At 39.3% G+C, this 26,343-nt stretch overlaps 1 protein-coding gene across 5 annotated transcripts in view; it reads right to left on the reverse strand.

The window, feature by feature from the left end:
- Positions 1-26,343, reverse strand: part of gbf1 (golgi brefeldin A resistant guanine nucleotide exchange factor 1) — a 71,455-nt gene that overhangs the window by 19,294 nt on the left and 25,818 nt on the right. For 2 of the 5 annotated variants that reach the window (XM_047602771.1, XM_047602770.1), the window contains exons 4-20: positions 20,029-20,160; positions 14,688-14,806; positions 13,595-13,703; positions 13,217-13,277; positions 10,931-10,985; positions 7,660-7,695; positions 5,657-5,804; positions 4,316-4,539; positions 3,537-3,705; positions 3,138-3,349; positions 2,538-2,636; positions 2,241-2,435; positions 1,445-1,637; positions 1,215-1,349; positions 1,023-1,111; positions 723-925; positions 435-558 (exon numbers count right to left, since the gene is read on the reverse strand). In XM_047602771.1, coding sequence (XP_047458727.1) covers positions 435-558; positions 723-925; positions 1,023-1,111; positions 1,215-1,349; positions 1,445-1,637; positions 2,241-2,435; positions 2,538-2,636; positions 3,138-3,349; positions 3,537-3,705; positions 4,316-4,539; positions 5,657-5,804; positions 7,660-7,695; positions 10,931-10,985; positions 13,217-13,277; positions 13,595-13,703; positions 14,688-14,806; positions 20,029-20,160 — 2,303 coding nt within the window. The remainder of the gene's footprint in view (positions 1-434; positions 559-722; positions 926-1,022; positions 1,112-1,214; positions 1,350-1,444; positions 1,638-2,240; positions 2,436-2,537; positions 2,637-3,137; positions 3,350-3,536; positions 3,706-4,315; positions 4,540-5,656; positions 5,805-7,659; positions 7,696-10,930; positions 10,986-13,216; positions 13,278-13,594; positions 13,704-14,687; positions 14,807-20,028; positions 20,161-26,343) is intronic. The other 3 variants (XM_047602774.1, XM_047602772.1, XM_047602773.1) reach the window with 2 other exon arrangements.

A 26,343-nucleotide genomic window follows, 5' to 3' on the forward strand; every position in this document is an offset into this window, starting at 1 on the left:
TGTTGTGGTGGTATACTGTCAAAATGATGAATAGAACACAGGAGTGTTCAACAAACTATTGTTAATGTTGATGAATCCACCATCAGAAGTAAATAGTCATGGTGTGATGGCAGAGTGGAAGGACAAAGCCACTGGTCTCCAAAAAGAACATTTATGCTGGTCTGCAGTTTGAATAAAATTCATGTGGACAAGCCAAGAAGACTAGGAAAGGGGAAATGTTTTGCTCGGTTTAAAAAAGAGGTTCACGTATGGAAGTAAACAACACTGGCGCCCAGCATTAGAACCTCATCCACCATGAAATATAGGAGGAGTAATGTCCTTGTTTGGACCAGTTTTGCTGCATCTGGGTGGGGAAAGCTCACCATCATTGGTGGACCAATGAATTCTGACCTACAAATTGGCACTGTATATCCAAAGTTATAAAAGTTTCTTACATGCCAGTTGTCTGTGAAAGTTTCCAGGAGTCTCTGAATGACAGGAGCCTCTCCTGGTAGTCTGAAGGCCTCCAGGTAAAGACGGAGGGCCTCATCAATACGAAGACCCTGGAAGGTGAATGTGCTAAAACAAACAAACAAAAGATTCATATTTAGAAGTGTGTCTTCCTAAAACACAAAATGTATTCATAGCATTGAAAAGACCACTGCCTAATGTTAACCAAAACTACTATATCCAAGATCATATAGTATAATAATTATCAACAAAAAAATTCCAGTTCTGTTTACTTCACAAAGCTGTCCAAGAGTTCCATGTTCTTGCGATCGCTGATCCACTCGCCAATCATTTTTTTATCCAATCGGGGGTTTTCTCTGAGCCACTGGGCCACCTGGTTGTTGTCCATGGGGTCACTGAGCAGGCCTTTTTCCTGCAGGAACTGGATTCCCTTCTTAGGCTTCTGGTTAAACTGCTCTGTGCCTGTGATTAGAAGCTGAACACCACAAGAAAATCAGATTGACAGAGTGGTTGTAGTTTTTCAAATTGGCTAAGGGTTGCAAACTAAGTCTAGATAAATTTATATCACTCACCTTTTTCTTTGTTCTAATTTCCATCAACTCCTGAGAATCGGGTAAACATGAAGAGAAACGTTGAGGCTTTTTGAGAGTCCTCTTCTCAGCTGAGCAAGGGAATAAAATGTATATGTATATATTAAACATCAATTATTTATTCAATACTTATGTAGTATTTGAAGAAAAAAGTTTTAAACATCTAAATCTAACCAGCATCATTGTCTCCTTGATCCTGTCGACCCAGTCTCATCTTCTCTGCCATTAGATATCCACTAGTTGGTGGACCCACTGGCGCCTTTTCAGCTTGTGGACTCAGCACATTGGTACTACCCAGTCTATTTAGATCTGAAGAAAGCATGGAAAGACCATTGCAGTAAAGCACAAGTTGTAACCTGTTAAGTGACAATAAGTCTTATAGATATGTGCAGGGGTATGTATACCAGTAGCAGAGTCTGTTCCGTTTTTGGTTGAACCTTCACCCTCTGCCAAAAGTGTATCTGACGGATCTTGGTGAGCAGTGCTGTTGAGCACCTTGGTCTGGCAGTGTGCTTCAGTACTGTCAATCACTGTAAGTAGGGCTTCCAGTGACAAGAGGTGGGTCGTGTACAGCTGGCCTGACACTGGGAAGGCGTTCTGTAGATTCAAGAAATATAATGTTACTCTTCACTCATGCAAAAGTACAGTGTTTTTTTAAATTGTCACTGCCCACTTATATGCAGTCTGAAAACTGGCATGCATACAGAAATCAGTGCATAAAGTGCAATCTTGGAATTTAATGTTGAAATAGCAAACCTTTATACAGAAGTATTTGCATATACTGATTTCCACAGAATTACTGAAAATTTAAATTAATTAAAACTTGATCTTTGCTTAATTCAACATTTGTCAATCAGGCCTTCATGAGATTCCTACTGTAGCATTAGCACCACTACTGCCTAAGACTTTATTTGATAAGTAGATAACAAAAACAAAATGTTTTGTTACATTCCTTAATAAGTTTGCACTGTTTCTTGTTCTACAAAATGATGGTAGAAAATATTTTATTTGCACTGTCTTTCTTCTGACAGAGAAAGAGGTTGGATACACAGCTCATAAAGGAAAAGCCAAAGCAACTCAAGGGCCTATGTACAACAAATGTCTTATGTATAACAAAGAAATACGTTTTCAATATTAAGTCATTAATAGATTATTAGTACTGTTAATTTCTCATGAAGCAATCTCATGACTGGATACTACCTTGGACAGGAGCTTGGTGAGGTCCTCAAACAGATTGGAGCAATAGAAGTCACAGTCGTAGTTTATATAGAGCTCCGTTACAAAGCTTGGGATCCTCCAGAGCTGAACCAGTGCCTCTAAAGCCATCTCCTTCATCTCATAAGGCATCTTAATGTTCTCTGACATGATGATGTCCATCAGTTTCTTCAGGTACATCTGTCAGGTTAGCACATGGGTTGATGATTATTAAGTCATCAGGAGGACATTACCATAAATCTGCATTGATTGGAACTGTAGCAAAATTGGTTGCGTGTTTACCTCCAGCTGAAACTTCAGATGTCCTCTCATGCTTTCGAAAAGCAAGAAGCATGCTCGTATGGAGGAAGCGTATAGGTTCATACGGTCCACACTGAGCAGCTGAGGAACAACACAGACATGATAAACCAACAGAGACATTCAAATATTATCCATTTTGTTTTTATTTTGTCCTAATGCCAATTCTGCCTATTCACACCTGGGTTGCATCTAACTCTCTTGCATGTTACAAAGACACTGTACAGCAGCTGTAAAATGCAAATATGTCTGAAAGTTGTCAGTCAACCAGGTCATGGTATATTAAAGACATCATGTAAGTATCTAGTCCTTAACAAGCACTAGTCATGTGAGTTTCTGACGTGTGACACCTAGAAATGTTCCTGTTTTAACCTCATCTCACCACCAGTGCTGAAGAACTGAAGAAGCTACTCAAATGAAACGTCTTCAAGAAATTCAGCAAGTCCAGTTGCCTTTCTTTAAAGTTTTTGGGTTTAATACCAATAAATCTCACAGGCATAAATTCAACAATACACAACACAGGTGCGTACATACAACCTAACCCTTACAACTGTAAAAATCATATGTGTCTAAATTCTACTTTACCTGAAAAAGATGTCTACAAAGCTCATCCTTGACCAGTACTAGTAAAGACTGGTAGTTAGCAATGTGTGCCGACTCAAGTGCTACAGTCAGCAGCTGCAGACCCATGTGCATCATGGTGTCGGTGTTATGGCGATCATGGGGGTTGGTCAATGAGATCAGAAAGCGAAAAAGCTCCCTCAGACATGGCAGGCCGTAGGGGATAAGGGATGCTCCTACAGTCCAACACAATTGCAAAGGTAAGTTTTCTCACCATGTAAAAAAACATACAAAAAAAAAACCACCACTAATAAAAAAAGGTTTTATTCCCTTCTGACAAGAACCACAAAAATGGGAGCCGACGTAAAACTGTATCACGATAAGTTTAGAAATCACAAGGTTAAAATCCTTCAGTATCCTTACCATCTTTTTGTGTGGACTGTGTGAAACGGACTCCTCGAGGATTGACGTAGTCCATGTCATGGACAGAGGCGTTATCTGACTGTTCTGTAATGGAGTCCTTGTCTTCTAAAACCTCAGGGATGGACTCTACTGAAACCGATTGAGCTGTTCCAACCTTCCCATCCTCACACTAAATGCAAACAGAAACAGAGCACAAGCTGTTAAATACACAAACAGGTTCCACAGAAAAGACTTAAGATGTCCCCACAATTGATTAAGTACATAAGACATTACATAGTTAACCAATTATGGGGACATCAGCAGACAGAATTCCGAAAGGGAACAGAGGTATATAAAAACACATCTCCACCTTCCACTCATGCGGTAGATAGATGTGGTTTACAACAGAGAACAGCTCCTGAGCCTTAGTGTACGGTCCATCCTGTATTCTTCATTTTAATTTTTCATGTTGGCTACAAACAATACCAAAGCGGCTGCATTCGGACTTTGTAATAACAATATTAGCCAACAACAGAAATTGAGTGAAGCACTGTACCTAGAAGATATAAAAGTAAGCCTACTTGTTGCTTTGAATTCTGTTTTTATATTAACACAATGCCAGGACTGCAGCTAAAAGAATATGCATAAACCGCCACAGACACAACAATACATCAGTGCAACACATTAGTTTAATGGAATAATTATATTTGTGTAAAGTCAGAGCTACTACGTCCTTAACTATGGTGCAGAAACTATTTAGTAATAATATATACTTGATCTGATGCCTCAAACATTCCTACCTGTCCATCCAGAGAGCCAGAACGAGGGAGCGTGGAAGCAATACTAGGGGTGGTGGCAGATGAGCTACACTGTTCCAGGTCAGACAGGTCTTCTCTTGAGGTGGCTTTTGAACAGGTATCCAGACCACTATCTGTGGTTGTAGGGCTGGAAATGGATGAGCCAGCACTATCTGAGGCTGGAAGGTTAGAATTGGACAAGCTTGGCTCAATGAATGGGACACCACCTAAGGGAAACAAGACACCGTCATACAGTGGTGAATCATGGTGTGTCTCCATTTAATTGTTGAATGTACAATAATGAAAACTAGAAAATTCCCTCTGGGACATTTTGAAAGGGCCACAGGGGGCTACTGCCATGGGTACCGTCACTGTCAATATGGGAGTTAGCACACTTAACCCACATTTAGCACAGTTAGCTTACAGTTAGCATAGTTAGCCTACATTTACTACAGTTAACCAACATGTCGTTCAGTTAGCACACTTAACCCATGTTTGTAATAACATAAAGTTACCTGAGTGTTTGTGTGTGTTTGTGTGCATATGTGGCCCATTACACGTGTGTGTGTAATTGTAATAACATAAAGTTACCTTTGTGTTTGTGTGTGCATGTGTGTAGCGTGCGCGCTTGTGTAACTGTATTAGCAGAGTTACCTTGGGGGGAGGAGTGTGTGTTGGTGTGTATTGTTGCAACATAAATGTATGGGAGACAGGGATCAGCAGTATTAACAGCAGAGACATCAAGAGGAGTCCCTGATTAATGAATTGGTCTCATCTGTGACTCAGGCCTGTGGGTCAGGGGTTGCCTGGCAACTCTAGGTGGTCGTCAATGACGACAGAACCGCACTGAGCCAGGACACAGAGAAGAGGTGGATTTTGTCCCTCTTGGCTGGTCTCACATTTGGGCTTACTGTGACAAAACGGTAGCTCCTATCAGAAAAACATGCAGACCGTGGGGGTTGTAAGACCTTCCTGATATGTCTTTTTTCTATCTAGAGTAAATATTTTGGAAAATCTTTGCATTACAGTCAATGGAGAAGAGACAGGGACTTGACTGCGAACAGAGGCTCGCAGTTTAAATTCTGTACATCTCACTGCTTTGCCGAGCACATTGTGAGAGATATTTACGTGTTGTGAGATACATTTTAAAGTTTAAATGAAGTGTCTTTATGAAAGTATGCCTGAGAGGTAGACCATTCATTTTCAATGGGAAATTTTTCGCAGTTTTTCGCGACTTATGTTGGGAAAAATTTGCGGCCATTAGCCCCGTGCCCCTAACACACTGTAAGCTCAGGAAAGGTGACTAATGGCTGTGAAATATTAACAATATTGTGCGTCTCTTACCTGAGAGGTTGTTGTTACTGAGAGTGTTAGGTTGGCTTGGGTCAATCTGGCTGGAAGGACTCCGAACCATGTGTCGAGGAGGCCTCGGCGAGCGTTTCTGCTTCTTCCATTTTGATGATTCACTCATTCCACCGGCACGCATCTTCAGCTGGAGGAAAGGGAGCAGATTACTCAGTATGGCCTCTCCAAATATTTATTAATGCTGATCCTTCATTACCTATTACGGCCACAGTCAGATAGGAAGGTTAATGTCCCTTGAAGTCCCTTGAAACCCCCCTCAAACATACATACATAAAATGAGGTCCATATGTTTCCATTTTGATTTTATTATACATGAAGGTGGTGTGGAGCTTCATCTGAAAGAAAGCTATAAGCTTGGAGTAGTATTGAATATATTAAAAAAACTCTAGCATCAGGTGTGTGAAAGTTCAAGTAAGTTGGATGTGAAGTCCGAGGGCCCGTTCAGACCTGGCATTAACATGTGTCTGGAGGGATTTAACTAGCTGTAAGCAACTAAGATGCATTGAGGACACATTTGGACATTTTCTTGGATTCTTTAAATAACGTGAACAGACTGTGCATCCTGACCACAATGACAGCTCTTTTGTGTGACGTGTTGACATTTTGCCTCATTCATTCAGAAAACAACAACCACTACTATATTTGATTGCTAATTGACTGAAGACAAAAGCCCCAGAAGTGATATCTGTGAATTAGAAGGGAAAAACTTCCCAAGTATTTTACAAAAATTGCCATGTGGAATTAAGATACATATTTCTTCATTAGTTACTGACGTCCCTATTTACCTTTACTGCAAATATGGAAGCTTCAAAGCTTCAGATATAATCTGAGTTTTAAGCAGGTCTTGAAAATAACTAAAGCCAGAACAGAGACAAACTTAAAGACAAACCGATGGACTTTACAGCTTATTGTGTCTGATCATTTCCAACAAATAACATGATCTCATGTAGGGACACACACAAAACAAAAAGTGCTTTTTTTTGTGGCCCTGTATTGGTTTTCAAGTGGTATGCATTTTAATGCCAGGTGTGAACAGAATACTCCATTGTGAATCTGACAGTGCTTTAAGAATGCAATGCAATGCAAAATATGTGGTGTCCTTTTTAAAATAAAACACTATTTCAAATTAAACACAGTTTACACTTATACCTGCAACCTTGTACAACAGCTATTACCAACATGAAGAATCAAATAAAGGGAAATCTTTTGCTCAAGCAAATGTGTTTATCATCACTTGTCATAACCATATGGAAATTAACATTCAACATGCAGAGACAAAGAGGGGTAGAAGCACATAAAAACACCGTTCATAAAAAGGATATTCTTAAGTTACTAGAGTAACTTTGGTTCTCCATGAAGAATGTAGTATTTCACTTTGAAGAGATACTTAAATAAGGACGAAGCTAAAATGAGAACCTTCTATTTGATCTAAGTCCAGAGGCCTGAGCTTCAAATTAGCCAGCAGATCATATTATAAAACAATGAACAGAAAAAATAAAACATGCATGCAAATTCTGAGAACTAAGGGTATGCTTGGTGCTGACATTCCAAAAGGCAACGTTCATCACGTTTAAGTTGGTTCAAACCATATAATATAGGAGAGTCATTTAAACATGTTTTGCTACAGTTGAGATAGTGTGTGGAATGATATGCAGGTGAGATGTATGTATAAGAATGTGAAGCCAAAAGAATTCAATTAATAACAGAATGCAATAATAAAACAAACGCAGTAAGAGTAATCACAAGCACAACTAAGTCACAGAAAATGTAACATGATTAAGTCTGTCCACGAGCATCTACACGGATTGCTTTAATCTTCAGTAACAGATGATAACTTCTAAACACAGTACATGCTATGTTCCTCTGTCTAGCTAGGTTTACAGAATAAAGGAGATTAAAGTTAGTGAGGTGTTAAAAAAGAACAGAGGGAGGGTTACAGGGAGAGATTATCCAGCCTAAATAGCTGAGGTCATCTTCCTTACCTGCACACGTTTGTTTTTCCACAAGATATTGTAAGCCTCAGAAGAGAAGGGGAGCAGGCAGGTGCCCATGATTAGTGATGGGTAACATATCAGCAGTGGGATTGACACATAACACACTCAAGGACACACACATCTATGTAAAACAGGAGGGTATAGGATCCAAACAGGGCAGAGGGTCTTGAGGCATAGGCACAGCCACTAAAGGCTTTAACCACTACAGAATGAACAGCCAGCTAATACGCAGGTAGTGTGAGTGGACAGGCAAACAGACCATGCAAAAAGTACAGCTCAATATTCAGGTCTCACATAGTACTACATAAAAGCAATAAGACAGCCATTTACACACAACCGCAAAACAGGGAAATTAGTTGTTTCATTCAAGGCATGGATACTGTTTTGAAACTCTTTTGGATGTTACTTAAGTTAACCAGCTAGTCCTCATCTCTGAGTCTTTTCTCTTGTAAAACCAAAAGGTTAAGTTTAAAACAAAAGGTAAAAGATAAACCTCTGTGTGCCTTATCCAGGCTTGTTTTAGAGTGTGGAATAAGCTGATTGCTGACCCTTGTGACACTTATCTACTATTCTCACAGATGGTATAGACACTACATAGGGGCAGCTATGAACCAATTCAGGTTAGCTATCGTCAATCGGTTGGGGCAAAAAGGCCACACTTTAACAATTCTATGGATAAGCCATGGAAAGCTGGGAGTCATGCTTTATCACTCATGCTTTTCACCCAGTATGTTCTGGTTTGACAAGAGAAGGCTTCAATGATGATAACTTCCAGTTCACACATGGCATTAACAAGTGGACAGGTCTAAGTACATGTATACACATCTGGCATGTTTATTTATCACCACCCCTGTTTTAGTTCAATAAGAAATGGAGAAAGCTGAGATTAATTAAGATTAATTAGAAACATCCACAGGTACAGCAATGTCTCTGTCACAGTCTGAGCTATTAGATATCAACGTGTCCCCAATGTTTGAACTATGAGGAAAAGCAGTGATTATAAAAGCTCATAGATTATAGAAGAAATCAGGTGGCTCACATTGTTTCAATAAACTACTAACTCGCCTAAATCCAGGAAAACACTAGTGGGCTGTTATAGTGGCTACCAGCTGTCATAAATGTGTTTTTATGAAGAAAGCAGTATCTCTTGTTGACACCCTACAACAGAAGAATGGTAGGTGTTCACAGCAAAATCCACCTCAAGAGGAGGGAGGCTGGCAACCAGCGACCAGTCGACAGGCTTCCTGTTGAATTTGTACTCATGTGATCAGACGGCCCAGGTTGCATGTTAATACCAGGTCTGAACGGGGCCTCAGAGTTCATTGCATCCTTCTACATCTCTAATGTCTGAGTCCATTCAGTGGAAAACACCTGAGACAGTCTTATCCTCTGCACCAGAGTCACAAATGCTCCAAAATTCTAACCAGGGTCTTACACAAGTATACATAGCAATTTGTGATGCTCAGTGTATTCTAGGACATGTCTTTTTTAAAAAAACAAAAAACCCTTTTGTAGTATTTGTTTAAATATTTCATTTAATTTTTCCTCATTTAACCATGAGATATGGGTTATCACCTCAAGTTTGGTTGAAGCGGTTGGCCTTTAAAGTCAAAGTAAGTTTGGAATATCTTTATGGCAAACACACCATCTCATGGAATTTAAAGAGAAGGTGAGTCCAAACGTTTGACTGGTATCATATACTTTATGTGACATACGTACAAGTGATACAGAATATGTCTAAGTAGTTCATAAACTTAACCCATGGCACACGCTAGAATACACTGTGGTAGAATACAGAAAAACAGATTAAAGTGTTGATTATGGATGTAATAAGATGAAAAGGTGTGAGGAAAACCATTGTTATCTCCTGAAAACCAACAAAGTTAAATAGTAGCCCAAGGCACCCTCATGCACTCCCACCAAGAAGCCATGCTAACCCTGCCAATGACAGTGAACCATGGCTGAGGGGCAATCAAGTGGGCCTGTTAAGGACCCTCTCTAGTACCCTCTCTTTCGCGTTTATACGCTGCTTTGCACAAATAAGATCCTGAGTGTCCAGTATACAGGATGGGGTCTGTGGGAAGGAAAACAGGCACACGTACAAATATAGAAAACTGAAAAAGAAAACTTGAAGTTCCAAAGAACTGAAACTATACTGAAAATAGAGGAGTTAGAATGGCACAGTTACAGGTTTTATGCAGGAGTATGAGAAGCATACAATGCATATCAAAAGTTCTCTCATATTTTGCCGTTTTAAAACTTTTTTCCTACACAAAGTAGTGCTTTAAAAGCTTCTAGTAAAAAGTGTTTGGTTACTACTTGAAGACTGAAATAATTAATTTACATAAATACTGTGACTGCTCACTTGTCTGAAAAGATGATCTCAAATGTTCTTAGAATTGACCAACAAGCTTAACAGTTTTCTTTTGAAATATGTCCTATTCGTCTGATGAAAATCATTTAAGTTGGGATGTGTAGCATCAGTGCACTTTCAATCAAAGCTCTGACTGGACCCTGCAGGACTTTCACTTTGAAGTTTCCCAAAGTCACTATTGTGTTTTCTTGCCATTATGTCTATTGTCTAAATGTAAATCTTGTGCCTGCCTGAAAACTTTTTTCTTAACAGTAGTTTGTGTACTCCAACTGACCTGTGCCTTGATTATCACAAACTGACTCATTTTTGCTCTGACTTCATGTCAACTCTAAGGTCTTACAGACGGGTCCTTAACTGTGCACAAATAAAGTTTTCTGAATATGAATCAAATCAAGTACACCTGAAGTGCTGAAACAAGGGGTCTGAATACTTATTTAAATAGATATTTCAGTATTTTATTTTGTAGAAATTTACAAATTACTATGTACCGAGTACAGTACATATATTAATTCTCTTTTGAGATGAGTCCAAAACAAAATGTGGCACTATGTGTTGTAAATAGGACCGTTGAGATTTATCTAGTCTATGACCCCTTAATGATAAAATGAAAATGCTTCATCATCAATTTACTGAAAATATGATGAAGAGAACTAGTGATTACATAATGTAGGATTGTTTGTTGGCACTGTGCATAGTGCTCACATTTCTTGGCCAGTTAAGTGCTACTATTCATAATTAGGTGTAATTCACAGCCACAGACAATATGTTCAGACAGGCATCTAACTCAGCCAACAATGGGAAACACAAAGTCAGTCAAAGTGGAGGGAAAATAGGACAATGACAATGGAAGGATCAAATGCACATTCAACATCTTAGTCATGTTACCTTCTTCATGTTGGCACCAACAAAACACTTGGCCTCCTCTTTGAACTGTGGGAGTCTGGAGGAAAAAAAAATCAGAATTGGTAAAGTCAGAAAATTCAAACCTGTTCATGTGTAATAAAACAGGAGGTTTGGTGAGGTTTGTGAGCTGTAGCTGCACTCATGTAACGCAAATAGTTTTATTTGCATCATTAACTCAAGTACAATAAATGTGGTGTACACAGAAAAAATATTTAGGCTGCCTCCTCAACTACTGATTTGCTAAACTAGTTCAGTATGAATAAAGCAGTCACTCCAAGTCCTGGGTAGCATCATAACACTGTGGGACACTGTGTGCCATTCACACAATTTCTTGTGGCAGGCTTAAACAAGGTGATTACGTTGTATTTTAATCTGTTGATTTACAACATATTCATTCAAACTTATTATTCAAACACTAACACCGAATTAACCACCTCTACCTAAGTGTAAAAATAAACAGCTAGAGTGCACATTAAAAGTATTTTATTAACTAAAAACATATAACACTATTAATACACAGGAATGGTACAAAAGGAATGAAGAATGTATCATAAGCTGCTTAAGAGCCAATATCATGGTGGGAAACGACAATTTTAAGAGCCCCAGATTTTCCAGTGTTTGCTGGCTGTGTGTGAGAGAATGTGTGTTCGTGTGTGTGTAAGAAGAGGTTTCTGTGGACACCTACAAAATGAGATGTCACTGCCACACACACATACACACACCGACAAACAAAAAGAGGAGCCAGCAGTTCCCCCTGACATTAACTCCACGTTAATAGAGTGTTGTCTTGCAAGCATGATTATTGGATGATCTGTGGGTCCAACAGATTAACATGCCTAATACTTTCAGCAGGCAATCTAGGACTCTCTCTGAAGAGCCCAACAGAGCTGCTGCTCATTATTGTCTGAAGAAGGGTGGGGGCCAGCCCAGACACACTCACATCTCTATTATCTAGGGTTTGTGGACAAGTGGGGGGTGGGCGGTAGAACATGAGCAAAATGAAATGTTGGTCAGTGTGTGTGTGTGCGTGCGCGCGAGTTCATTGACTTTACTGGAGTCTTGATGGAGACATACATCTTTGGAGAGGAGGTGAATAAGCGTCATTTTCCTTTGAACTCTGTTTGTTCTGCAGGTGTGCTCCTTCACATTCAGATGAGCTTTTTGTAGCTGATTTTCCTGATTGCTTCTGTTTGTCATCACTGGCGATGCTGATTCTCTGTGTGTGTGTGTGTGTGTGTGTGTGTGTGTGTGTGTGTGTGTGTGTGTGTGTCTGTGTGTGTGTAGGTGGATATGCTTCTTAGTATTTATGGAGTTGGAGGTTTGCTGTTGAAAGAGATCAGCTTCATCTATATGCAGATCATACGGAGTGCAGCTCAATTGGCTCAGCCCCTTGTCTGTGACTGAATGTGACTGGCACTTTAATGCATGAGGACTGGGTGGTTTGCAGGGACAGGTTTTGTGTGTGTATTTGTGCAGAGTATGGGTAGGAGTCAGGAGGATTTTATACTAAATGCCAAAGGAGAAATCATGTTATGGCACTGGTTAATGAGTGGTCCACCGAGCAGGTGCAGAGTTCAAAATTTAAATGCTGAGCTCCAGGGGGAATACTGAAGACTAAGACAGAGATGTATGCATTTAATCTCTAATCTCTAATCCTGAGGTGTTGAAGGACTGCAGCAGCAGTTTGACCTGCTCCTATGGTGAGCCAAGTTAAGACTTGGAGTTTGAAACTACACTCTGAAGCTATAATCCCATTCACTTTTAGAGTGTAATAAAAATATATAATATAGAATATAGTATAATAATAATAATAATAATAATAATAATAATAATAATAATCAAATATTCTACGAAAAAGAAAAATCTTTTGTCAGCGTTTGTTGAACACGACAATAACACGTACAATTAACTGGACTCCAGACACATAGAACAACTAATATAAATAAGGTGTACTATGAATCAGTCACAACATCAACAGCCAGCTTTTAACAGCCAGCCACATTTAATTCAATGAAAAAAATAACACTTTGAATTCATTTAGTATGAGCAGCTGCATGGGATTTAAATACTTTTGAAACTGAAATTGATTCCAAGTGGAGAGAGCAGCAAACTCACTCTAAATGCTCTTTTTACCAGTTTATTATAGACTCGAGAGACAGATAGAAGGAAAGTCTGGAAATGAAGATGTAGGTTCACCCAAATGGACTAATCACATATATTTACCTTAAACATATAGCATTTTTCATCATCACTATCCCTTACACTTACCTGGAGAACAGCAGCTGTACCATTTCAACCAGAGTATGTTCAGCTGACTTCCTGAGGAGCTCTGCAAACGCAGGCACATGAAATAGACATTAGCATCAAGACCAAACAGAAAGAAAAAGAGGAGACCTGAAGTGTGACTTAAGTGTCAGGCTAAATGAGTGCTATGAGTGTAGGTGTATGCAGGCTGTTTAGAATACAATACTTCTGAACTAAATAACACAAGCATTCAGTCATTGTGACCATTAGATGCCGATAAGAACACTATAGCATCCAAACATAGTGATTGAACAGAATTAAGAATAATAAGAATAAAAATTCCTCTTTTTAATCTGTATCGGAGTGGGCTTTAGTGTTTGTTGAGTGTTAAATGTTACTCACCACTTAGGCGCATCTCAAAGCAGATCCTGAAGCAGGACTGCATGATCTCACAAACGGACTCATTGGTCAGATGGGCTCCAACTGGTGTCAGCAGCAGAGTTCTCAGGACCTGAAGCAGCATAATGGCCGTACTAAAGTCCATACTTTCACAGTTTCAAGTGTATCAAATATTACTAACATTATTACTATAATAAAAACTTATATACTATCAAAATTGCAGAGGAAATACAAACAGTACTTTGAAAAATGTATAGTTAACTGACAACAAATATTTAGGGAAAATACAGCAATCACGTTAAAGTGTGGGCACTTATTTGTGGAGGAAGGTAAAAGAAAGTCAAAATAAAGAAAGTTTGCAAATATTATTTTGTACATCAGTTTGCTTAAGATGCCTGCATGGTTACTACATGTCTGTGCCGAGTTAAAGGGATTTAGGGTTAGACAGCTTTGGGCAAAGCGGGCAATTCTTTACATAAAGAAGTGATGTTTAAACCAGACTCAGTGTTTGCAAACTAACACAATTACTATAAAATATTATCTGATATTATCATCTATTTTAAACTGTAAAAACATATTATGAATTCAATTATTAATATGGGCTTAAACAGAGCAGACTTTCATCTTTAATTTGAAGGTATTCACATGCACATTTGAGGAAAGATAGGATATCAGATAGGTCATACCATCTGATACACAGTCCATTTTTTTCAGGCAGTCAAATGTAATACAACAAATTAACATAATCATGAATACTCACTTTTGATACTTCCCCTGCTTATTAACCATGGACATCACCAAAGAATACATTCCTCCTTTGGGATGCTTTGCCTTTACTCTACCTTTAGTGTTGTTTTCAGCCAAGAGAAATGAATGGATGATTCCATTAACTTTACTTAACTTGGCTGAATATGAACTGAATTTATATCCCTATACACTTCAGAAATCATCCAGCTGCTTCTGCCTTCCGTCATATCATCAAATATGACTAGTGCCCCACATATATGTATACTGGATTAATTTAACAACATAAAGCTCATTTGCTGGGTCATTTGGGTCAAGCAAGATCACTACAGCAGTACTAATAAACATGTACCTGGAGAATTTTCATAAGGACGACTTCATCACTGGCAGGGTCCGTGCCCACAAATCTAGCATGTGTGACTGCGTCGGCCATGTTCTCAATGGCCTCTGCTGCTGATTCATGGTTAGAGTCTGTAAACAAACAAGAAATTTTTTTTGTCAAATGTCTGACTCAGAAAATTTAATAGCAAACTCCAGGACAAACACCATCAACTTGTGTATGTGTCACAACTAGACTGCAGCATATTAAACCCCATTCCAGTTGTTCTCTATACTTTGACAACATCCCATTACACTGACAGAAAACTTATTTTAAATACTTTGGTAAATTACGTGAGAATTATGTGAGAACTATTCACACATTAATCATGTATTCCATTTTCATCTGTGCATACTAAGGTCAATGCGGAGCCAATCCCAGCCTTCATCCCAAAGGTCTTTGGGTCACGCTCTCCTATGGATCTGGTTACGTTTAATCCTCCACTTTTCTCCTCTTGTGAGCATCAGCGTTTGTATACTCTGTGTCCAGTTTGTGCGTTGCAAATGTATGAATGGAACGCAGAGGCAGAGAGCGTTTTAGATATTGTGACCAGTTATTTGATTTCAAACATCTTTCTCATGGATAGTGGGGCCTACATGATCATGGACTCTCTTTGAGGGAGTCTCCGTCACTGGGCTTTGGCCTGAAAAGTTTCTGAGGGAGGAGGTTACCCCATCAACCCTGGCACACTGGGCCCTTGGTGCAAGCTCTTCTCAGAGTATCAAGTCTCACTTCTAAAGGGCTGCCGAACCACCCTCCTTGCTATAGAAGCGAGGAAGAGGCAAGTTTGTTCTGAATGACAACACGGGAGGTGCTCACATGGCAAGGATTATAGTCATGGCCTTAAGTTTTCAGTGGCATTGCATGGGATGCATGTTCACATTAATGATGCAGAAGTTCTGATATGATTTCATTTTGTTTCAATATATACATTACAAAAATCGTCTGTTTTAACGTGGATGTGTTGATTTTTTTTAAGTCCACTGTATGTAAGTGCAAGAGTCTAAACAAAAAAAAAATCTCCATTCCAGTGTCAATGTGAATGTAGATTGTGAGAGGGATAGTAACTAACACGTGGGGGCCAATGATAGTCAGTAAATTTAGCAACTTAGGTCTCCAACAACTCAATGTGTGCACAAAACTAGACACATCTAGTATGGTCCACATTGTCCTTCAAATGCTGGGATCTAATAACCAGATGGGGCCCTTTGTTGGAGGCATACTAGGACAAATTGGCTGTCAGAGCAACAGGAGCCGTGTTTTTGAAACCCGAGCGGCTGGGCGGCTATCTGCCTGGAGCCAGCCTGTTTTTCTTTCCCATCAGCCTCAGCAGCAGCAAGTCATTAACTAATAAACAGACGAGAAAATAGGAATGGAAGGATGGTGGGAGAGACTGAGGGCAGGAGGTACAGATGAAGATTCTTCACGTAAAGAAACAATGCAGCCAGTCAACATGACTGACACATGGAAAAGATGGGCAGCTCAGGGTAATCTTGGCGGTTTTATGTGTAGATGAGGCTTAGACAGTGAAATGCAACCTCCATTTGTGCTGAAAAGATCCAATGTCCCGATGTAGAAACACATGGGGAACTAGGATAATGCCTTCTTCTGGCACACAGTCCATACAAGCTGTGTCCAAAGTGAGTGTGGGGGTGGAACACGGATTGTTAAAATAGCACTGTGTGTGTGCCTGAGGGTATTTGAGCAAAGTCAACAGAGGGCTGGACCGGCTGCAGCATTAAGTAATGTAAGTATATCAAGCTCTGGTCACAAAAAATAAGGAGTAAGTGAGATAGGGCAGAGAATTGCACAAAAGCTCCCAATGCCTCCAACAGCCAACAAATCTTTAGAACCCAAACAAAGGTACTCCTGCTTTGTTCATGACCAGAGTAGAAAATGAGTGTGTCCACCTGTTCATTTTCTGAATAACACAAGATCACCTTTCAGTTCAGACAGCCCTGTTCACAGCATTAGCTACAGTCAGCTTGCACAGTGATCCTTTACTATGGGATTTTGGTTTCTTAACTGCATTATCTCCGAGATGTGTTTCAATTTTCTAGTAAAAGGCAATGTATGCCCCCTGTGTCTTTTAGCATTCACAGTTTTTTTCTCCAAGCAGTAACCACTGAGACACCGATTTGGAGAACTAGTTCCTAAAAAGGCCACTTGAGACTGGTTCCAAATGAGACTTCATCCCCATAGAACCCTAATGTTACCAACTCTACACAGAAAAGCATGTTGTATGAGATGGTACAAAAATGTTTTAGTTCCTACAGCTATTGTTTTCTTTGTTTTTTTTTTTTTTGTTTTTTATAAAAGTCACCTTAGTTATGCATGATTTAGGGAATGGCTGACAGATGGCTACCGTCAAATTTTGTTAGCCGTCTAGGAATGCCCCGCCTGCTGCCAGAGCTCCACTTTAACTTCACCTCTTTACCTACTTTTGAATTAGCAGGGGTTGGGCTCCCCTATTTGTTAACCTGACGCAGAGATGATGGAAAGATGGAAAGACCTAATAAATCCAGTGGTTTAATATATTCAAACTTCCTCCCAATCAATACACTATTTTTTACTGTTATGATATGCCTTTATAATTTTTTTTTTTTAATTTATTAAAGAATGAAAATTCATTCAACCCTGAAGTCACAGGCAGACTACAGCTGGATTCTAAGATCATCTGCTGTGGCAGAGACTGCAGCTTAAGCCTCAGCTGAGCCACACGCTGAGCCCTATGAGGTCTAGTGACTATAAGGCTGCTAGCTGCACAGTGAGGGACTTTGCTGACTGTGCTGTGTAGTAGAATCAGAAGAACAAAGGAGGAACAGGGGAGGAGTCGTAAGCAGTGAGGGAAAAAAATAAGGCAAAGCAAAGTTCTAAATATCTGTCAGCTGAAAGAATAACTGGAAGAAATTATAAATATGAAATATATGTATGTTGTCCTTTCACATTGTCTTGGGTTTACAGACACAAAAAAAAGGGTTGTTGCAGGGGACACGTCAGCAAGACAAGAGGGAAAAGCTATTCAATGTGACACACTAAAGAGGATCACATTTAACAAAACATCCGGGGTAAAGAGGAACACAATCACAGGGCTGGCTCGTTGCAGACGGCTAGAGAGATGACGGTTTAAAGTTTGACAGTGCAAAATGATCCTGAGTATCAACACACTAGCGCTTTGTTAGAAGCAAATGGCAACACCTATTATTGGAGTGTCAAATGAATAAAGCAGATAAATCATGTCCAAGCACAGAGGTGCGTGCAACATCAATCTTATTGTAGGTGAATTCATTTGAAAAAGTGGTACACAAGCACACATGATGCCAAGAATAATTTTGAGAAAATCTGAATTTATACAAGATAGGCATTTTTAAAGCTTTTCATCTCTTTCCAGCCAGGAGATGGCAGTACCTGACAGGACCAGTATGGATTGTGGTTTCTGTCCACTCATATCTGCCTTGAAGCAAGCTTTCCTGCTTTCCTTTGGTGGTTTACACACACACACACACATATATATATATATTTGTTGAATTTTTACATATACATATAAATGTATCCTGAGCTGCAGTTGTCAATCAACAAAAGTACAGAATAATGCAGCACTCACTTTTATTGGAATTTTTAAACAAAGAACTAACTGCCAGCTTTTGATATTCTAAAAAAAAAAAAACATAATATAGTGCAATAAAAACTATTATCATACCATGAACTACAGCATAAAAACTGGGCGTGGACAGTGCAGAGACTTTGTTGAACTGACAACTTAAAAGTGATGCTTAGTACAATTCAACTCTGCCTGAAATCTAAATCTTAAACAGTTATTGTACACTATCATGAGAAAATACACATTTCATCTCCTTTGGGGGCTTCTGGCCAATGCTTCAGATCAAGTTTCAATATTTTTTGAAGACACATTCAATATTGTGCGCTCCCAGAGTCACCCAACCCCCAGTACTAGAACAAAACGGACATATGTCTAAGAAAAACTCGGGGAGAGGCAGCAGCGTTAACTGGCAGCTGGAAAATTTGTGCGAAAATTAAAACCAAGATGCAGCAGACTTACTATATTTGTTGAGCTCTTATTGTAAACCAATAGTTTTAACCCAAGCTGCATTGCAGCTGTTCTGTATTCAATAACAGTGTTGATAAGAAGCTGGTAGAGGTGCCTTGGTATCAGAACGAAGGGTTGTAAAAACTAAAAGAACTGGTGTCAGCTCTGGAATAATAGACAGATGCTCTGAAACGAAGCATATATGTGACGGCCCTTTTAACTTGTACTCTTCAGAAAACCTCAGTATGAGCCAGGAAAGCAGTGTTTGGGCTTCAGTTTGACTGAACATGCACAAATACTTCAACACTTCAGTGTTGTAGAAAATGGTCCACTTGTACAGTGCATGCATGGCATTCGGTTTTAAAGAAGCTTCGATTCCAACATGAAAACTATAAAAATATAAACAGTTTAAAAGACTATGAGGGGACACTCCTGGTAGAAACAGTGTTACTTACACTGCAGCTGTTTCACCCAAATTGTAACACTGACTCAACTCCTGCTATTTAGGCTAACATCTGGTGATGCATGCTCGTTTCACACTTAACAAAACAATTGGCAGACAGTGGGCCGTATTTCCTTGATGAGGCTAACGAGGACAGACAGTCCTGCTTGTACCCTAGCACAATTCAGCTTCTGCATCAACTATGAGAACAGAACATTCCTTGCATTCCTGGACAGATGTGACAATGAGCAATAGCGCTGGCAAAACAGCACAGCTTTCAATTATGTATAGGAGCACTTCTAAACAGACATGGTGTTGCTGGGTGAAATAAATCATGTCTAATTTTTGTATGATAATATTACTGTATGTTTTAATTAACATACATTTTAAATTGTCAACTTAATAGGAGTTTTGCAACATTCATTCTTTTGCAATTTCTCTTCATTAAATAGAATTTGAATTTCTTCCAGGTTCCAGACCTCTTTTTGTTCGTGAAGATAACGAATAATGCCTTTTAGTGGATGGGCCTTAGCTGGAGGCAAAACAATCCACAGGAATATGTGACTTAACGTGGACTAACAGCTTCTGACAGTTTGTTCTTGACAATGGTGGATAAAAAACTAAACGAAAAACTTAAAGTTAACATTTAAAGATGGGGCTACATTGGCCGAAGCAAATGCAATAACACAAAGGATGCTACTCAGACAGACTTACCAGGACAGGATCTGGTGGTTCAAATGTTCATACTCTATTTGAAACCACATGCCAGAAAAATTCTGTTCAGTACATACACACAAAGATAGGGCAGTGTAAAGATCCCTTACCTATAAGGCCATAGGAAAGAAATTTGTTGACAGAAGTAAGAGCGAGGCCTGTGATTGGTCCAGTGGTGTCCTCTGATCGGACCACTTCGAGAAAGGGCCTCAGAAAAACGTTGGGTTCAACATCCGATAGCTCTGAGGAAGAAGAAATACATTCAGAATTACAGCATGTAGCAACCGTTTGAAGAAATATTAAAACAGATTACATGGATACTTCGAATGATGATGACAGTTAATATTCAACAAAAAATGAAATATGGCACAAATCTAATAGTAATTTTCTCTCTCTTTGTATCTCCTTTTCCTATGAGGTTACTATGTGGCTTTAGTCTAGGATATTACAAAAAAGGAAGAACACAGTGGTCAATAGTGCACTCTATGGTCTGTGTGAACAGCAGATCAGCGAGGACATAACGGAACAGAAGACTGGAATCTCTGTGCTGCTCTACAGAGAGACAGTGGCATGTAAATGTAAAAGGGTTTTATAGGAGCTGAAGTGTAGCATTTGTAGTTCAGAGATATGCGGAGGCATCTCAAGTGTGTTACAGAGTCAGGATGTAGTTAGTCCAGACTGGAACATGCCACACTTGTAGAACACATACATCAAGTATCCCAATACCTTAATAACTAAATGAGCAGAAATGATTTGTGAACAAATACATGACAAACTTGTTTTAACAATTCAACAGTTTAGGTTTTTTATTAAGTGATACTTGATCCAACATTAACCTGATATCACACTATAATGGTGATCATAGTTAAACCTTTCATACATCAGCATTATTACTATTGTACATAGCACTGTTATACATCCAGAACTGACAGCCTGATGGTGGACCGATTAAATGGAGTAACTGGGCTGATACACACAGCTGATGTGGTCATATACATGTGATAGAAAAGAGAAAAAAGGTCTGCAGCTTTTTAGCAACAAACAAAAAAATCAAAATGAAGATAATGAAGTTAAAATGAATACATTTTAACCTTAAATACAGTGCCATTAGTGAAGTGCCCACAGGAAAGTAGCAACCATTAGCAGCAAAGTGTAATCGTACGTGTCATTATAATCTCAAGTCACACCAACTGAGTCTTAATTCTTAAACCCAGCTGAAGAGTTGCTGGAGGTCCCTACTCTCTACTCTCTACTCTCTTTCCACCCTGGGAAACCACATAGTCCAATCCACTCTGACTTCAACAGTCTCTCCCTCTACTGAACAGGGAGAACAAGAGTGGAAGCAAAAATACAAAACAGGTAAAATAACAACAGGGAAAATTAGTGGAGTCACGCAAGCAGCTGTGAAATGTTGTGCCAGATAAGTGCTTGGCACATCAATACCGTGAGGATTATGGCTTTCTTAAGAGGAGCTCTACTACAGAGAAGAAGAAATAGCTTGGACATCCAATGAATTTCCAGAGGTGCACATGGGACCGATGTGCATTAGTGTATGATATCCAATACCCCTGAATGAAATATGAAATTATTTAGGAAGTCACACAGTCCCTTTTTTGGCCACCAGATTGTTTTAAGCCTTACTCAAAACCAAATCTCTCCACAGTATTGAATATGTCTTCATCTGGTGTTCCCTTTTTAAATCTGAAATATGTGATATACAGACAAAAACTGAAACTTAAAAAGGAAGCAAAATAAAAATCTTATTAACTTTAGACAGTGAGACAGCTGTTGGTCTGATCGGACCATGAGCTGCGAGAAAACTTTTAAAGAGGGTTTTAGTGTCCCATTACTTTACAGTGTGAAAAAAAAACATGTCGTATGGGTGGAAGGAGACTGCTCAAATGAATCTGTCAATAGATCCTGATGAAGACTTCATCAAAGGCGATCACCCTGTAAGTGCCATGGCTGCGCTTCCAAAGACCACAGAATGGAAAACTCAATTGTGTTGTATTGATCCAGCTGGCCATCGGTGAACACAGGGCTGACTGGATTGGTCTGTCTGTGGCCAACACCAATCTTCTTAAATAAAGCCTAAATACAGGCTCTACACTTCAGCTCAATCTACGGGGCTTGTGGACTGATGTGAAATAAATAACGATGGCCGTGGCAAGGGTGAAGCAATCATTCTATAACTAAGTTGACCTCTGGCTGACATTGACCAAAGCTGAAAAAACGGAGGATTAAAGAGGCTCACCCAGAGGTACACGCTGCTATCTAAAGGCTGAGCTTGCTACGTAGAAGACCTGATGTAAGAGAGCATACAAGTCCAACTCAAGTTAGACTTAATTGGTTTAATATATATATATATATATATACACACACACACACACACTCGCATGCACGCGCACACACTCACACGCACGAGCGCTGACATGCGTTGACACGCGCACACACACACACACACTGTGTTTTGTGAAACAGTGAGACTATCCAGCCATGTGTGGATTACCTCTCAAAATGACCCCGGGAAAGAGAGGGAAGAGAGACAGGGGTGAACCTTTGCCCCCAGGAGAGAACCTCGAGATGAGGCCAGCTCACTGCATAACAGCAGCCATCTTTAACACATGCACATTTATTGGCACTGAAGCAGAAAAGGCTTAGTACACATGGAGCAACAAGGGATGAATCTGACCTGCAGACATACTACATTGTTCAGACAACAGGAGACTAAAATTGCAGAGAACATCAACTAATGAAACACGAACATGCCTTCCAAAGAGTCACGATATAGAGGAGCTGAGCACTGGAAGTCAATTTTACATTCATTAGATACGGTAGGTACGTTAACATAGATAACAACTGTTGTTAATCATTGCATGGCCTATTACTACATAGTGCAGGTTAAAATGGACTTTCTTCTAGGACTAGGAGTGAAACTAAATAACTCAAATCTTCTGGGGCTTCACCTCCACAGTGTCAAGCACTGAATTATTTTTGTCTGGTTTGTATATATATTGTTTATTTTTTTTTTATTTTTTTTTACGAAAGTGGGCTCATACAGTCAACATAGTTCAGTTTTTGTGGTGCTTTCTCCCCACATTCAAATGTTCCTTCAAAACATGTAATCCTGACGCTACTTGTGCTGTTCCAAAAGTTCCTTGTCACAAATGTAATCCTATTCAAAATATTAAACTTCAACTGGGTTCCCAAAAAAGGTAACATACATTAATAATGAAATGTTTGTGAGGTGGGAGTCTAAATGTAATTGATGTGTGTGATTGCCAATCATCCTTTTTTTCTTTCCAAATGGATGTACAAAAAAATGAACTAAGTGAAATTCTTTCTCACATCATATAAATACAACATAAAAATATAATAAAAATAATCAACCAAACTAGCTATAGAAATGATCGTGCATGTTTACACAATGGAGCAACTGCTTCAGGAATTACGATCACAGTATCATAGTGCTGATGCAAAGGGAAACTAGTCACAGTGGGTTTGGCAACTCATTTGTGCTTTATTGTGTGTAAAACTGAATATGCCACTCTAATGTGTCACATATCTGCTTCACTGAACTGCAACATGCATTTCCACCGGACATGAAATCCGACGTTTATTCACCCAGTCAAACCAAAATGCTGTTCTTTTGCCATTGTATATCCAATACGATGAATGAGGTCCTTACATTTTTGGACATTGAAAACATTGTTTTGTTTTGCTGCCAGATCAGTTCTGACAAGAATTTCTCAGCTTGGATTGGCATTCATGGCATACAAGGCTGGATTTTATCGATGATAGGAGAGAAGGCAGAAAAAGCTAGATGAATTCTACTATGAAGGGATATGGTCTGCTCAGATTCAGAAAAATACAGCAAAGACAACGGAAGGTGCTTCAGGGTACAAAGATCCAGGAAGTTTTTGTTCAAAGAGAGATCAACCCACTAGACGATTAAAAACAAACTAAAGGCAGAATGACTCAAGACTGCTGCAGTAAAGGCCTGGTAAAGAATCACAAAGGAGGAAACCAAGCTAATAGAAGCCTTGTCCAAGGGAATGTATTGATGCAGAATCAGGATCAAACTGTTAATAATGTGTTATGTATTGCATATCAAATAGATTTCACAAATAAAATCCATTTATTTTCCATAAGGAATCCATGTTTCATAATCAATACAAATTCAAATGGATGTACTTTTTACAAATTTCCCCACCCTGAGTATGAAGTAAGAAAAAAAGGAAACTGTTATATCTCTGAGACATCACAGTCATCACAGCATACACTTGCCCAGCAGATACACACAGATCTCAACACTGACACAGATCACAGGCTTCTACAGAAAATAGACAAAATGGAACGACACTTTCCACTAGGTGTAACAGAAGCAGCGAAAGTAGACGCGCATATAAGGGAGGTGTGAATCCCCCCTCTCTGACCGACGCAGTGGCCCAAAACCAAACACTGATGGTTATTGATCTGGACTCCTTCAGCTGCTAAAATTAAGAGTGAGGGTCCTTGGTTGCAATGCCAAGGCTTCTCATGCTGCGGAGAAAGGTGACGCTTTAACAAGACCAGCAAGGCTAAATGAAATCCAGGGAGAAATCGGCTGTTCATCTACTGAACAAAGTCTTGCATGACAGTGTTTTTATCCATCTGTTGGGAGAAGTTTGATAAATGTCAGCCCTCCTTAGCCTCCTCCGTTGTTTCACTCATTCTTCTTTTTGCCCTCTGTCTATTCTGCCCATGGTCCCTGAATGAAATTGACACTTGTAGAAGGGGGCAATTAGGATGTAACAATGCTATGGAGCTCTATATGGTCATTTCATGGGGCCACAGTGGTATTTTATAGATGCACGGAACAACCTAAACAGGCAATTTGAAAGCCCTCGAGAAATTAAAACTTTCAAAACGCTGTACTAGCTACAGTAGGAGAGTGTTTCCTTAAGGGCTATGTTGAATATAGTTTGCATTTTTATTAACAAGACCACTCTTTCTGGGTTGTTGAAGGAAGAAGAAAAATCCACAAGCAGAGAAACAAAAGAATTCTAAGCATAGGCTTTTAAATGTTTATCTACTTAAACTAATTACTGACCTCTGTAAGTACTCATTAAGGTGAAAATAGGAGAAAGTTTTTGTTTGTAAGTTCACTTGTTTTTTTGTGTTTTAGGGCGGCTGTGGTTAAGTAGGTAGAGCAGGTTGTCGGTTAGCAGGTTAGCGGTTCAATCCCGGAATGTGCCACATGCCGAAGTGTCCTTGAGCGAGACACTGAACCTCCAGTTGCTCCCAGTGCACGGTACTGGTGTGTGAATGTGTGTGTGCTTGTGTGAGAGAATGGATAGATGCATCTATGACTGTAATAGGCCTTGTTTACTAATAGGTAGAAAAGCACTAGATAAAAGCAAGAACATTTACCATTTACCATGCTTATATTGGACCCCATCAGTTGATTTTGTTTCCTTTTTTTTAATGAATACTGTGGACTGCAAGTGATAAATAATCCTTTAAGCCAATCTATTTTTTTCCATTAAATTTAGTTTAATATTTATTAACTTAAATTCAACTGTTTCTAAAGTAATATTGCAGCTGTTCTAAGATGCCTTTAACATTCAGGTCAGGTGTTCAAAAATATCCAGTAAAAAGGTGTTTCACCTAAAATGTTAGATTACAGTAAAAGACAAATTCTTCACTCAAAAAGAGTTTAAATAATGGCAAATGGAGTTTTGAGAATTTGTTTCGCGACTCACCCGACTCATCCTGAGCTTCCTCAGTTCTAAGGGATTGCTGGGAAGTTTGAGGTTTAAATATTCTTTAAGTAAGTTCCTTAAATGTGTTTCACCTCAAAAAGTCCAGCCTCAATAAAGTGGAGCTAGTAAAATAAAGCAAGTGCATTCAAACAGAATGACTTCATTACCAAACCTTGCCTGGGCCAGGGCAGGCCAGCCACTTGCAGCTTTGCACCTGTTATCCTGTACATAAAATGTATTTTCTATGCTGCATACTTTGCACAGAGATCACATTATTCCAGCAGGGAGCTGGCTGAGCCCCAATACTCACTAATGTGTTTCACAGCCTGCTGTCTTTTCTGTGATGGATTGGCATACTTTACGCTTAGTGTACTTATAAATAACGGATGTTTTATTATGCTGAACCTTCATGTGTGGTGTTTAGGAAGGTAATGGTTTGTATCACTATGAACCTGACAAAGTCATTTATCAAGATATCATGTAAAATAAAATTATTCTTACACTAAACATATGTCTTTACTGCAGCTGACAAAACATTAACTCGTTATACATTTCTTCAGATGACCTGACTTGCCATAAATGCAGCCATCTAATCCAAATCATTCCATTTCATTTTGATGCACAAGTGTTTGCTTATCGTGTCACACTGAGGTGCCCTTCAGATGAGGCAGGCTCATATTA

This window comes from Mugil cephalus, chromosome 13, assembly GCF_022458985.1.
Source record: "Mugil cephalus isolate CIBA_MC_2020 chromosome 13, CIBA_Mcephalus_1.1, whole genome shotgun sequence".
Lineage (NCBI taxonomy): Eukaryota > Metazoa > Chordata > Actinopteri > Mugiliformes > Mugilidae > Mugil > Mugil cephalus.